We start from the raw sequence: 14165 nt of genomic DNA on the forward strand, positions 1-14165 counted from the left end.
ATCCCGGGCTGCTCTAGGTGAGCGCTCGTTAAAAGGCCATTGAACGTTTCTGTTATGGGCACGGTCCTGGCAGCCCGCGTGGGCAGTCCTCTGTAGGAAAAGGAGTCCCTGGTAGGGGTCTCTGATGGGCCAGGCCCATAGCCACCAGCCCTGCCCTCTCAGGGCTGGGGAGTGCCTGTTTCCCTTCCCTCCATCACCCACAGGGTCTTTCAGGGGTTTATCTAGCTCTTTGTTTTGTTTGGGCTTGTCCTCATCTCCCCTAGAACACCTTCTTTGGCTTTTGCTTTGGCTTGTCTTTGGCCACACAGCTCCTGATACCTGTCCTTGTGCAGGCTGTCTGCCTCAGCGCATTTGTCCTGGCCGGTTGCTCTGAGTAGGTGTGGCCTGTTGGTGCATTGATCCACAGGTCTGTCTGCCTGGCCCTTTAGTAGTCCCGCCCATCAGGCTGTCTTTTCTAGGGCCTGCCTCCCAGAGGATGGGCCAGATATATTGGGAGGAGGCTGGTGGGGTGCCACTGCCCTCTCGGAGGCTCTGGAGGGTCTCACTCTGGGGTCAGCCACAGCGGTGACAGTTAAGCAGGAGGAAGAGGGTCTCTGCTTCCTGTTGGATCCAGTACAGACTTCGGGATGTCAGCATACAGGGGTCTCCTCCTCTGGCACCCCTCACCTTGCAGCAGGGAAGAGCAAGAGAAGGAAGAGCTTTCCCACTGAGTACAGCTGTTGTACTGCAGCCCCATGCCCCGCGCGAGGCCCCCGTAGCTCTGTGTGGCAAGTGTGGGGGCAGTGTGCTAGAAATGCAGATTTATTTTTCTGTATTTTCTGAAACATAATCTTGAGCCATGCTCATTTGGTTTAAGTCCCCAGAGCTATTTGGGAGAGGATGGTGGGCGGGACGTGGGTGGGAGTTAAATCTGGCGTTTCTGGCTAGGCAGTTGGCATTCGTGCTGCTGCGGAGTGACTGAGCTGCACGGGGACCACTGGGCACGTGGTTCCATGCACCCCGGCTGGCTCGAGGGCCTAGAACCCCAACCCAGGGCTGCTGTCCACACCTGGAGCTGTGCTCCAAGGGTTGGTGGTTGTGAAATCACAGGCTCAGGGTATGGGGTCCACCAAGATCACTGGGAACTTGGGCCATGCCAGAACCGAGGCTGAGGCTGGGGAAGTGGCATTAAGGGGGGTGCAGGGTTGAGGAGAAGAGGGGGCAGTGTGACAGAGTGGCCTGGAGCATGTGGGCTGCCCCTCAGGGAGTTCTAGGTGGAAGGAAGCTCTCAGAAAGTGCCCTGCCCCCTTTGTTTCTTCCAGTGCTCTGCGGCCCTGGTGTAGTCATTTCACTTTGGAGAATAACGTTTATGCCTAGGAGGCTCAGACCCAGTTTGGATAGTTGGGCACCTCTGGGGAGGGGTGAGAGCACATCAAGAGGGAGAACGGCTCATCTACTTCAACTTGTGTAAGCCGAGAGGTCAGCCTGGCCTTCTGTTCCCTGCCAGCAGCCCAGGGTTGAGGATTGGGAACCCGCATCCTCAGCCAAGGTCAGGAGAGAGCCTCAGCATTCCTGACCCCCAGTTCTTCCCAGAAGCCACTCCTTGTCCACAGGGTCACTACTCATACAGAAGAGTCAGCCACAGCAGGTGCCGGCGAGCGAGTGCAGGAGCGTTCCTGCTGTGGGGGTTGTGGAAGGAGCAGCCTGGGCGCATCAGAGACCAGAGCTCCCACACCAGGGGCTTCTCAGGCCTCCCTGGTCTCCATATCTTTGTTGGATGGTCACTTTTTTACCTCTGACTTGAGACATGTGGTGTGGCATTTCTGCTCATTTGCTGGCGGCCAGTGAAAAACATTTCAAAAGCCTTGGGAGGTGGTGGTGGATGGGGTACTGTGCTGGGTCTTCAGCAGCGTAGCTGTTGTGGGCACCGTGTTCAAAGTTTCAAGTGCATAGGGGCCTCAGGGAGTCAGGTAGAAGGGCATGAGGAGAGCAGAAGGGCCTGGACAAGCTACAGGGGCTGCAGAGGGAGAATCAGCAGGACCTATGGGATCTAAACACCGTGGGTTCCTTTGTTTTGCCTTTTTTTTTTTTTTCTTAAACTTTCTTGACTGATGCTTGATGCTTTGCCATGCGAGAGCAAAGAAAGCAGATTTTTTTTTTTAGATTTATTTATTTATTTATTTGACAGATAGAGATCACAAATAGGCAGAGAAGCAGGGAGAGAGAAAGGAGGAAGCAGGCTCCCTGCTGAGCAGAGAGCCCGATGCGGGCTCAATCCCAGGACCCTGGGATCATGACCTGAGTCGAAGGCAGAGGCTTTAACCCACTGAGCCACCCAGGTGCCCCAAAGAAAGCAGATTTTGTGGGTCCCTTGGGTCTGGAAGTTGTCAAGGCAGAGACAGTATGTGGTAAAGTGACTGGGTGGGAGGCCAGGCTGTGTCCCATGCTTGTGACGACCGAGTAGAATCATCTCACCGAAGCCTGACTGGCCAGATCTGGAGAGGGAGGGAAGGATCTGGTTGGACACTGTGAGGGGTCTCTGCCAGCAGATGTGGCCTGCAGGTGGGTGGGGACCAGGACGTCAGGCAGGTGGGCACCTCCGTAAATCAGAGCACACTGCTGAAGTCTCAGCCAAGAGCTCAGAGTCATGCCCGGGAGTCACTGCAGAGGCCCCTCTTGCCTGGGTGCAGAGACCACTCGGCGACATCCCTGGCCCGAGCCAGTGAACTAATGCACCGAGAGTGACTAACTGAAAAGAGTAAGCCACCCTGAAGGCAGAACGATCTCAGAGAACGGCGATCCCATCTGATCGTTGTCAGTGATAAAAGGGACCCCCCCTGCCCCAAGCCACAGTGGTTTGGAAGCTAGAATGCCCGCCTAAATGATTGCTGGGCTGAAAGACAATCACAGTGGAAACACCGTCTGGAGGTGGCTGCCAGTGAGAGTATTGCATGTTGTAAACTTTGGGAGTGTAGCTAAAGTAGTAAATCAGAGGCACACATGTAGCCTTAAATGAGTTAATTCAAAACTGAGAAAGATTGGAAAGAATCGAATCAAGAGCTCAATGCCAAAAGTCGACGAAAGATCCTGAAGGCAAGACGAGAACCTCTGGAGCTTGTGGTGAGGAGCAGCAAGCAGGCTGATAGGGCTGGAGCACCAGTGAGGGCAGGAAGCGGTGGCGGGGGTGGGGGGATCTGGCGAGGTCAGTGGGGACGGGGGTTGTCTGGGCCCTGGAAGGGGTGGGATGAGGGTTGTCAGTGGTGGAGAAGCCCGGGCTGCGTTTCAGTCCCTGCTGGCTCTGGCCCACGGCAGAGCTCTCTTTGTGGGCCTCAAACAGGCGAGAGCCTCCATGGAAGGGTGTTCCCTCTGGGAACGGCAAGGTACAGGAGCCAGGCATCCTCCTGGTAAATGGGCATTGCTGGGGAGGACTGGGGTCCTGCCGCCTTACTGCTTGCCTGCTGCTGGCGCCAGCCCTGGAGTGTCTGGGCATTTGGACTCTGGGGAAACCTCCAGCGCCTGCTCTCTGGTCCCAGCCCCCCACCAAGCCACAGGCTGCCGGCTGCCTTCTTCAGGGGTGCTGCTACTGCTGGCCTCTGGCATCTTGTCCCCAACTTGGCATATGGTGGTTGAGTGACAGCAGGAAAGGAGACTGATGAGTATTTGTTTGGTTCCTTAGTTGCTGTGACCTCGTGGAAACTGGCTATTTCTCCATGAGCTCCAGGCAGGCAAAGAGCCTGGCTCCTTTGACACTCCCATGCCCTGGTTTCCTTCTCTTTTCCCTCTCCCCTCTTTGTTTTTCCTCAGAATGAAAATAGTTTTGTTGTTTTGTTTTTATATTAACATAGCAACGCCACATACTCATTGTTTAAGAATTCAAAGTTTGGGAAATTACAGGATTTCCAAGAATCAAGTAAGAGTCATCTGAAATTTTCTCCCCCCACCACCCCAGAAGTCCTGTTCACCCTTGGGGGTTGTCACCCTGAAAGAGTATCTCAGGGATGCTCGAGCTGCCCCCTCCTCCTCCTGCACTCAGCCCCGCACTGGCAGCCCATGATTCCTTGCAACCAGCATTTTGCTCTCAACTGATGCCATTGACATCGTTCCCAGTCATAAAGATGGATCTCCTTTGTCCTACTGGATGGCCATGTAGGGCTCCTGGCTGCATTGATCCCCAGGCGCTTGGAGCCCCACCTGTGAGAGAAGGCAGGGAGAGGCGCAGGGGGAAGGGGCAGGACCTTTCAGGCCTTGGTCTCCCTTCTGGGACATGTCACTTGTAGGGAGGGGTCAGCATGCAAACCATCCTCCGAAGATTAAGTGAGTTAGTGCACATCAGTGTTAAATGGCCCCGTACTAGTTTCTTCCTCAGCACCCTCATTATGGGCATCTTGGAGAGGGTGGGCCATGGGTAGATCCGGGAAGTGGAAGAATGTTCTGTCCTGCTGAGGATGTTTGGGCCCAGGGGGTGGCTTTCCACCTGCCTGTCCTTTCTGGGCAGGCAGAAGCTTGTGTTCTGTGACCACAGATTCCTGTTTTAGCCCATAACTTGTCTGGTCTTTTCTGGTATCGAGTGGAAGGTGCATCCCAGTGTTCCCCATGGCCAGAGGCACCCATTTGGGCAGCTGGGTCTCTTGCTGCTCCCTGCTCTGGTCTGGAAGAACAGAGGTGGCCTTTGTGACAGGGGCCATGCTGCGGTCAGTTAGGAGAGAAGCTCTTTTTTCTGGTTTTGCTTGAGGCATGGCAGGTACTAGCAGACGGACTGTTTGGCTAGGAGGGATTGGTGGTTCACCGTGTCGTGTAAACAGACTCGCTTCGGTCATCTTTCTGCTGTGGATGTCAGGCGTGTGGGAAAGAGCCTTCCCTCTTTCCCAGATCACGCCCTGCTCCTCCAAGCCTGGATGTGCTCCCGGGCCCTCCAACTGCTGCCTGCACTGGTCTGGCATCCCCCTTCCCACAGTCATGCAGACCTTCAGCCCCGGGGAAGCCAGAGTTGGCCTTTCTCTCCCCGGGGTCCTAACATAAGGCAGGTGACGTGCACATTAGGGGGATGTGTCTTGTCGCTCCTGTGCTCAGGCACATTTGATAATCCCTTCCCCAGCCCTCTTCCTCCCCTGCTCTGGCCTCCTGTGTCCCCTGGACTCCCTGACAGCACCCTGCTTCTGCTCATCGGCTCCTGCTTGGGGCCATGCGCTTCTCTGCTCGGCTATAGGGCGATGGGGGGGAGAAGCATGGCCCCAGGCCAGGAGGACCAGGTTCTGGAGTCAGTGCTAGGCCCGGGATGAGTCAGGGCACCTCTCTGACCTCCAGCTCGCCCTTGGGAAGCAGGGACAGTGATGTCAACCCAGCAGAACTGTCAGTGTGCACTGTCCTGCTCATTCTTCCCTGCCCACCATGACCCTGTGGCCTGGCCTTTGTGCTGTCAGCAGTGCTTGGGAACAGAGGACTCAGCCTTGATGCTCGCGGCTGAGCTCCAACATGTGCCTCTGTGAAAGCTTGGGGAGGATTAGGGGCTCCATGAGGCCCAGCCCTCAGTCCTCCTGCTGTTCTTGTTCATGAGCTGGTTTTCTTCCTGTGCTTTTAGAAGCTAGAGTGACCTTTGGTGTTTGTTCTTTTTTGTTTGTTCTGATAGGGCCCAGCCACCACTGTTGCCTTTTCAAGAACGGGGGAGTATTTTGCTTCTGGAGGTTCTGATGAACAAGTAAGTAAAGAACGGTGTGAGCAACGTTGGCTGATACTTACAGAAGGGAACAGGAGGTCAAGGCGCCTTGAGGATGGGCCAGGTCTTGCCAGCTTCCTTGGTGGCTTTGAGTGACCATGAAGGCTAAAACTTGGGCTGAGGTGCTCAGACCCGGGGTGCTCCACTTAGGAGCTCTTTGAGGTCCCCGTTTTCAAACTGTTTAGCTGCAGGGAGAAGACACGTGTAAGGAGGTCCTGTCCCATTTTGTCACCCTTTGTGCCGAGGCTTTCCGCCTGTCAGCCCTGGTGCCTCCTGCCCAGAATGTTCCTTCGCTTGGTCCTGGGCCTCACAGCTCTGACTGCTCAGCCCAGGAAAGTCCCATTGGCCTCCCAGCGAGCCCCAGCCCCAGCCCCATGGACCGATTCAGGTTGAGTGTCTGCCAGGAAAGCAGAAAGTGGTTGGAGGCTTTTGTGGCATGGCCTGGATAAGAGACCGTGGGCGTCTTCCCGTCCCAGCACCAGCTCCTGTGCTAACCAAACAAGGGAGGACAAAGGCCCAGGGGACCCCTGAGCTGTCCCTGAGTGTGGAGGCCTGGCTCATTGCTTAAACAAGGGAAAAGTCGTACAGTAAGGTCACACTATAAATAGTCCTGGTAAAAGAAAGTCACAGGGTACAAGAGGCGGCCTAGTAGAAAGTAGGGGCTTCTGCTCGCTCTGGCCCCTCCTCAGGCCGTTCCTGCGAGCAGCTCCCTGGCTGCCTTCTGAAAGTGAACTCCCAAGAGCCTTTGTGGAGAGACATGTGAATCTGTCCCCCTCCTGGGAGTGTAGTCAGCAGCTGGACCAGTGGGGTTACGCTGGGCCCTACAAACAAGGTGGGAGGGGTGCTAATTCTGTTTGTAAACAGGAGCAGGAACAAAGGCCTCAGTGCCTATCAGTCAGGGGGCAGTAAACGGTGGGCTGCCCTGGGAGTGGCGTGCGGCCTCCCACAGAACCAGGCTCGTGGCTGCTTCGCAAGCAGGGAGGCCTCTCAGGCGTGGTGAGCTCTCATCTGATGAGGATTCGGGGCTCTTTCTGGGGCCTCCGCTGAGCACCAGCCACACTCCATAGCTCCTGACACATTGTAAGTGACCCTGGTGCAGGGCAGCCACCTGGGGCTGACACCTTCTAGCAGGAACTCTCTTGCTCCCCAGCAGGGCCATTTTCCAGCCTTTTGCTGGGGGAGCCTCAAGACGTGACGCTCCTTCAAGTGGAGCGGGGAGTGATGGGTGTGTTACCCACAGCTCCCTGGCTACCAGTGTCTGTGCCGAGCTGTCTCCTGTGAGGTTGGAAGTGACATCATCCCCTCTTCACAGATGAGGAACTGGAGGCACAGAGAGGTTGAGTGCCTTGCCTGGAGCCACACAGTAAAGGGTGGACCCAGGAATTTAACTGCAGTGGTCTGGTGTAACTTAAGGCCAGGCTGCAGCCCTTGGGAGCTTCTGTTTTGTGGAGACATGGACGATAAACGAGGACAAGAGACAGAGAGATTGAATAATTGTTGAGTCTGATATTATGAAAGAAATCACTAGAGGGCTTTGATAAAAATTAGCAGGAGACCAGGACAGTCTCTCAGAGAAGATGCTGCTGAAGCAGACACTTTAGCATAAGCAGCTAACGCTGACGCTGGGACACTCCAGGAAGGGGCAACAAAGGGCAAAGGCCTAGGGACAGCACGCAGTGAGCCCACATGATGGTGCATCTGGGTCTTCTCGAGGTCTGTCCAAAAAGTCTGGGAGGTGGGGCAGGTCCCAGAGTTGAGCTGGGCTGTCAGGTGGGGACTGTCTTGCAACTTTGGCCAGGGTGGAGGGTGGGGGTCACCTCTGGGCTCATTTCTTCCATGAAGTAGGGCTGGTGTGATTTCTGTGTGCTTGTTGCTCTCTGCAGGTGATGGTCTGGAAGAGTAACTTTGATGTTGTGGATTATGGAGAAGTCCTAAAAGTGCACAGGCCCCCAGCCCCACTGGCCACGTCCTCTGGGAGTCTGGTAAGTGGCTCAGCAGGCATGTCCGGAGCCCTGAAACTCTGGTGGGTCATGGTGAACGGCAAATCATACTTTGGCACTTGCTGCACTTTGTTTCAAATCTAGAATGTACAAACAAGACATGAGGACCACTGGGTGCGAGGTCCTATGCTGTCTGGTGGGGGGAGTGTTTGCATGGCGCAGGCTACTAATGGTTGAGGAGAGGGAGGACCTGTCCCTTGCCTGAGCCTTGGGCCGAGGACCCAATGGAGAGTTCCTAGAGGGCGTGGGGCCTGAGCCACAGCTGGGACGGATGGGAAAGGCCCAGCCTTGTTGCTTTCACTTCCCTTTTTTTTTTAAACCATGGAAAGGAAGTTCCTCAGCCACAAACCGTTTTTAGTATCTTTGTCGGTAAAAGGGCATTTAGTGTTCCTGAATTAAAATAGTTAACGGCAATTTTTGACAGATACTTTTGGGGAAAAATTGATAACTGACATGATCTCATTGAATAAGGTTGCATTCCACTGTGGCTGAAGTAAGTTGTCAAGACAAGGGTGTGGAGCCCTGAGGGTTTTAAGCCCTAGTGGCTGCAGGGTGTTTAAATCTCTCCCTCCCGGACCCTGAAGGGAGTGTAGCCTCTCCCACCCACGGAAACCAGCCTGAACAACAGGAAACGGCTTGCCCAAGGCCCCCAGCAAGTCAAGGCTGGCCCAGAATAGAACCAGGAAGCCTCTGAGTCCATCCTGGGTTTGCCTTGGCTCCAGCAGAGGGATCCCCCACCCCAGCCTGAGAGGCACGCACAGGCGCACACACACCCCCATTCTGTGTGTTGGAGCTACCTCTAGGAATAGGCCGGGTTGAGATTTAAAGCTTTTCTTCCGAGGGTGGCCCTGGGCTGGGAGGTTTTGTTCTCTTTCCACATTTGTTAACGAGTAGCCGATTCTCAGCTTTGGTGGGGATGACTGGGTTGCATTGTGGCCTGCTTGCTACTGTTTGGTCTTCTGCCTAGAAAGGCATTTCTCAAACTGCAGGACTGGGATCCTGTGGGGTGAGCATCCTCTCCCCTCTTGCTCCCCCATGTACTGGGCATTCAGTGAGCCAAGCCCAGGCTGGGCAGATCAAGTTACTACTCTCATTCTCAGATGAGATGCCTGGGGCTTAGTCACCTGCCGGGGTGCCTGGACCTGGGGGCTCACCACACTGGCCCCTCTGAGCAAGGCTGACCGAGCTAGAAACTGTAGGTGGCACAGGGCTGCCCAGCAGCTCTCCCCCATCCCAGGAGAGGGCATGGCCACCTGCCTCTTGGGAATGGTTAGTAATCAGCAGCAAGGGGAGAATCCCATATTCTTCTTCTTGTGGTTATTAGGCAAGTGGCTTGGACAAGCTGCCTCTTGTCCCTTCAGTCCTGCTCAGATAAGGGGTATGGAGCACCCTTGCGTCCCAGAGCTGTGGGGCCTAATACTCTAGCACAAAGGCCTTCAGGGTAAGGGAAGCCAGCAGGACCGGGCAGGGTTTGGCAAGGATGGGAGACTAGCTCACTGGTACTCAGGAAAACCACGTGTTCCCATACTGCCTGCTGGCCCATGACGGAGCTATGGCCACAGTTCCCCTGAACGTCATCATGTGGTGCTTACACAGGGGAAAGGTTATGGGCTCTGGGGTCAGAGAACTGGGTCTGAATCCTGGCCGTGTGGTCCCAGACGAAGCACCCATTCTTCCCACGCCTCTATTTCTACAATGGGACCTGAGTACCCCCGCAGGCAGGCTCTGAGGACTCCATGTGGGACATAGGTGAACTTTACTAATCCACATAGCGACTGGACTTATTAGTCCTAAAATTGTTGTTTATGGATTTTCCTTTATTTGTCACAAGCCCCTTTGCGACACCAGGGCAAGTATATGGGCCCTCATCCAGACAAACACCCATGCCCAAGGGTATGTACCACGTGGAGTACACGTCTAGGGGTGTGTCTGATCTCAGGACTCCCAGGCCAGGAGGAGGGCTAAGGGGTTTTTGGTTGGTTTGTTCTGTTTTATGTACATGACATAAGATTTCCCTTTTGAACTATTTGAAGCACGCAGTTGAATGGCGGGAAGAGCATTCACCCTGTTGCACAGCCATCACCACTGTCACCCACAGAGTTTTTCCAGCATCCCCCCTCCAGGAGAGCCCGTTGGCCCAGCCCTGCCCCGCGGTTAGGTTTGCCCCTGTGGTGGGAAGGGAAGCTGACAAGTACGGTCTCACCTTTCCTGCCCCAGGGCTTCCCTGGCACTGAGTTAGTGACCGATCCCATGGCTGGCCAGAGTGTCACCACTCCTCCGGGGAACCCAGGTCCTCTGCAGCCACATGCCAGGAACTGGTGCATCCGATGAGCTCCCGCCCCTCCCGCAGACCCCACCCGGGCCCTATGAAGGCTGCAGCGGGGGCTGTCCTGGGCCTTGCAGGATGCTCAGCAGCTCCCCAGCCTCTCCGCACTGGCTGCCGGTAGCATCTCCCCACCCTTTGTTGTGACAGCCCCAGATGTCTTCAAACATTGCCAGATGGCTTCTGGGGGGCAGGATGGCCTCCCGCTGAGAATCGCTACCCTAACTCCGGCCTCAGGAGCCATCCCAGAACGGCAGTGAATGCAGCAAGAGCAGGAGGGTAGGAATCAGGTGGGTTGGGGGCGTCTCTGTGGCAGAAACAGCATGGCCATGGTGCGGAGTATGGGCTGCCCCGAGCGTGATGACTCTGGAGCTCCTGCCCTTGCTCGATTGGGCCAGATTTGGGCTTCCCCCAGCAGCCATGCTCAGGTCTCTAGACTATCTCTAACAGAAGTCTATTTTATAGAAATGTCGTTTCAGCCTGTCGAACTTTAGAATCTTCCAGAGGTGACGGTAAACAACAGAAAAAAGACCTTTAGCAACTTGGTTTTTTTTTTTTTTACTTACCATTGGAGTGTGTTCTTGCCCTTCCTGCCTGCCAGCTTCCCTGGCCCTGAGATAGTCACTGGTGAGTGGTTTGGTGGCTAGCCAGGGTGGCCTGGCTCAGCCCATGCCCCAGGCGCTCTTGAACCTTCTGACCCCCTCCCCCTCCAGCTCTCTCTCTCCCCAGGGCCTGGGGCCCTAAAGCTGCCCGACACACACCTGGGCATTTGAGGATCTTAGGGAGCCAGCAGGCCAGATACTCTGTGTGTCACAGAGGATGGCATTCTAAAGCCGGAGGGCAGGCCCCCTGGTGGACCATGGCCAGGGCAGCCCTGTGGGCGTGTGACAGCCCCTGTGCCCTGGAAAGCCCCCTGCCCTGGACCCCTGCTCGGACTGTAGCGTTCAGCTCTCTCTCTTGGAATGAAGGCCATCCTTGAGCTCACTCTGAACAGAGAGCTCTGTTCACTGCCAGAGCTATTTTCAACCTCTGGTTGAAATTCACAGCTTATTTTTAGGCACATTTCATGTTGAAAAGCACAAGCCATTTCCCAGCCCTTCAGAATGAGAATAATGGGTTCCATTTTCCCTCTATTCCTGGCTGAGTTGTGGAGAGAGAATTTAGGGCTGTGGCTGGGAGCTTTCTCTGCTTGGAAGGCTGCAGAGGAAGGACTCCAGCCCAGTGGCTGAGCCGAGGGTGGCTGGGAAGCTCCGTGTTCTGCCCTGTGACACGCTGCAAGGCCAGAGGGAGGTTGGGAGGGCTGCTTGCCGGCAGATGAGCACCTCCCAGAGGGGCACGTGTGGGGGCAGGGCGTGGGCCCTGCAAGTCTTAGGCAGCAGGTGCTCCTGCTGCTGTTTTCAAGGGTCTGGTGCTCACCTCTGTCCTGAGCTGTAGTCCCTGGCCTTCTCTGTTCTCTCGGCACTCAGCCACTCAGGTTCTAGCTCCTCCTAGCTCCCTCCTGCCAGCCCATGAGGCGTCAGGGTCACTGTGTCTTGGCTGACCTTGGATTTGGCCCCTGCTCCCCCAAGCCCAGCTGCCATAGGACTGATTTCTGCCTCAACCACAGAAGCATTTTTAAAACCACTTTTAACAGCAAAGATGCATTTGTTCCGATTTACTCTTCTTGCCTTTCCTCCACAAACACCTGAGAGCCTATTATGTAATTGCGAAGGAAGGTTGTGCTGCGAGGGGTGGGAGGGGAAGAGCGCAGAATTCCAGGTAATTCAGGAAAACTGAAAACCACTTCCTGCGTTCTCGGGCCTGGCTGCCCTCCAGTTCTGACAGTAACCTTGAATTTTGGGGCCCCTCAACCTCAGATGGGAGGACGCCAGGCCTGCCTTCATGAGATTTCACGAGGTGGTGCATGCCAGGCAGCCACTTGGAACTGTGCCTGGCACATGGCAAGTACTCACCAAGCTTTAGCTGTTTTTAAAATGTTCCTCTTCCTTCCTCTGTCAGACTGAGAGCAGGATGAGCCCCCTGCCCGGTGGGGCTGATTGTGTGTTCCCCACTTGCTGAGCGGGGGGACAACATGCAGCAGAGGGAGCGATTCTGACAGAGATAATTTCTGATGTTGACTGCTCTCTGCAGGTCGCCTTTGTGAGGTCCAGTGAGGGTTTTAGACCCTTGTAGGAATCAGTTCTGCTTCCTGATGAGAGACCCAAGTCCTCTGTGCTCCCAGATCCAAAAGCCAGTCCATAAGGTGAAGGGAAACAGGCTTCTCTTCTTCCACCACCCCCGTGACTCCTCAAAGCAAAGTGGCTGCCCGTGGCCCCCCGCCCCCATCCAGATCCTCAGTGCTAGAGCTGTCCCCGGGAGGAGGTGGCAAGCTTGGCCAAGAATGCTTGACCCGAGGGCTCAGCGTTCCCTGAGGATGGCCTGTTTCTTCTTTCTAGTTTCTCTATTCTGAGGGTGAAGCCCCAGCCGCCTCCTACACCCATGCTTCCACTTTCTGTTTTGGGGTGCTACCATGGGTGGGGCTTGATGTAGGGGTTCTCGGGCTCGATTCCAGTCTTGGCACTGCCTCTTACCCCAGGCTGAAGATCTGAGGCTCCTGGGTTCTCACCCCAGGCACCTAGCCTGAGGAGTCAGAGTTGAGGCAGAGGACGGGGTCCATTTCTACCTGCTTTGTGGAATTCCCTCTGTATGGAGCATGGAGGACTGGGGTCTCTTGCTGAGAACGTAGATTTCTGGCTGGCATTTGCTTTCAGTAGTGGGGAGAGGTATGCATTCGAGGGGATGCTTGGCAGACAAGGCATTGTGGGTGTTTATGGCAAGAGTGAAGCCCGGATTTATGTGTCTTAGAAGGGAGCCTCTCATTTCTCCAACTGACCCTGGTTCTGGCTCTGAATTTCCCAGGACTAGTTAGTAAAAAGGGCTCTAGTCAGCAGGTGAGTCGGGACAGGCCCAGGCACTTATGCGTCTTGGAAGAGAGTTGGTTTCCTGGGGTCCAGACTCCCGACAACCTGTAACCACTTGGTTGGCGGTTTAAGAGCTGTACTGCCCCTGTTTGATGATCCAAGAGGAAGCTGGAGCCTGGCCTGACGTGTTAAGTCTCTCCTGTAACCTCAGGCAGTCCGTCTTGCTTCTCTGTACTCAGATTTGCTCCCACCAGCCTATGGTACATCCTTCGGGCATTCTCCATTTTCCCGGCTCACTGCATAAAAAGCTTCTCCTGCCGGCGTGGGGGTAGGGTGGCCACAGCGGCCTTTGCTGATTCTGGGCAGCAGCAGGCCCCAGACAAGAGGCCTCACTTCACACTCTGGTTGCATTTTCCTCACCTTTACCGGCGTGGAAGTCATAGAAAGTGCTCTGGGCTTCTTAGTTTCAGCGGGAAGGCAGAGGAGAATAGAAACAGAAGATTCTGTATTTGTTACCAAGCTACAATTTTTTTTATTTTTATTTTTTTTAAAGATTTTATTTATTTACTTGACAGAGAGAGAGATCACAAGTAGGCAGAGAGTCAGGCAGAGAGAGAGGGGGAAGCAGGCTCTCCACTCAGCAGGGATGCTGAGGCAGATGCAGGGCTCAATCCCAGGACCCTGAGATCATGACCCGAGCCAAAGGCAGCAGCTCAATCCACTGAGCCACCCAGGCACCCCACCAAGCTACAATTTTTAAAGAGAGTTCCTGCTGGAGTCCGAGCATCCTTGCACAGTGGCCCGGGAGGGTAACTTGACTGCGCCCAGTCTAGGAGAACCAAAGATTCCGATGTTCCCTGCAGAGGGGCACCTTGGGCCTGGGGACCAGCATGGGGGGTGGACCCTTCCCTCAGGCTCTGACCTGTTGCGTCCACTCCTGGGAAGCAGGCCAGATCCCCTCTCCTTTTCCTTCCAGAGGCCACAGCTGAGTTTCCTGGGAGGTGGGTCAGGGCTGCAGCCAGGCGCATGTTCAATAATGACTGTGTTTACTGGAAGGGGGAAGTTGCCTTTGGCAGCGCAGTAAGGAGACAGGCCTTTGACCAGTTCACGTGGATTGCGATAAGCCTCTTGCTGTGGCTCTCAAACCTCAGCGTGCTTCCGAATCACCCTGAGGGCTTGTTAAACATAGCTTGCCCCATCCCGAGTGTCTGACTTGGTAAGGAATTTGCAATTTCTAGATCATGTCCATG

General features: G+C 55.1%; 1 protein-coding gene across 5 annotated transcripts in view; it reads left to right on the forward strand.

Annotated features, from left to right (window-relative positions):
* The window catches only part of POC1A (POC1 centriolar protein A), a 68763-nt gene that overhangs the window by 18418 nt on the left and 36180 nt on the right, over positions 1-14165 (forward strand). For all 5 annotated transcript variants that reach the window (XM_080830112.1, XM_080830113.1, XM_080830115.1 and 2 more), the window contains exons 8-9: positions 5606-5674; positions 7576-7674. In XM_080830112.1, coding sequence (XP_080686238.1) covers positions 5606-5674; positions 7576-7674 — 168 coding nt within the window. The remainder of the gene's footprint in view (positions 1-5605; positions 5675-7575; positions 7675-14165) is intronic.

The sequence above is a fragment of the Martes martes genome, assembly GCF_963455335.1.
Source record: "Martes martes genome assembly, chromosome: 1".
In the NCBI taxonomy this organism is placed as follows: domain Eukaryota; kingdom Metazoa; phylum Chordata; class Mammalia; order Carnivora; family Mustelidae; genus Martes; species Martes martes.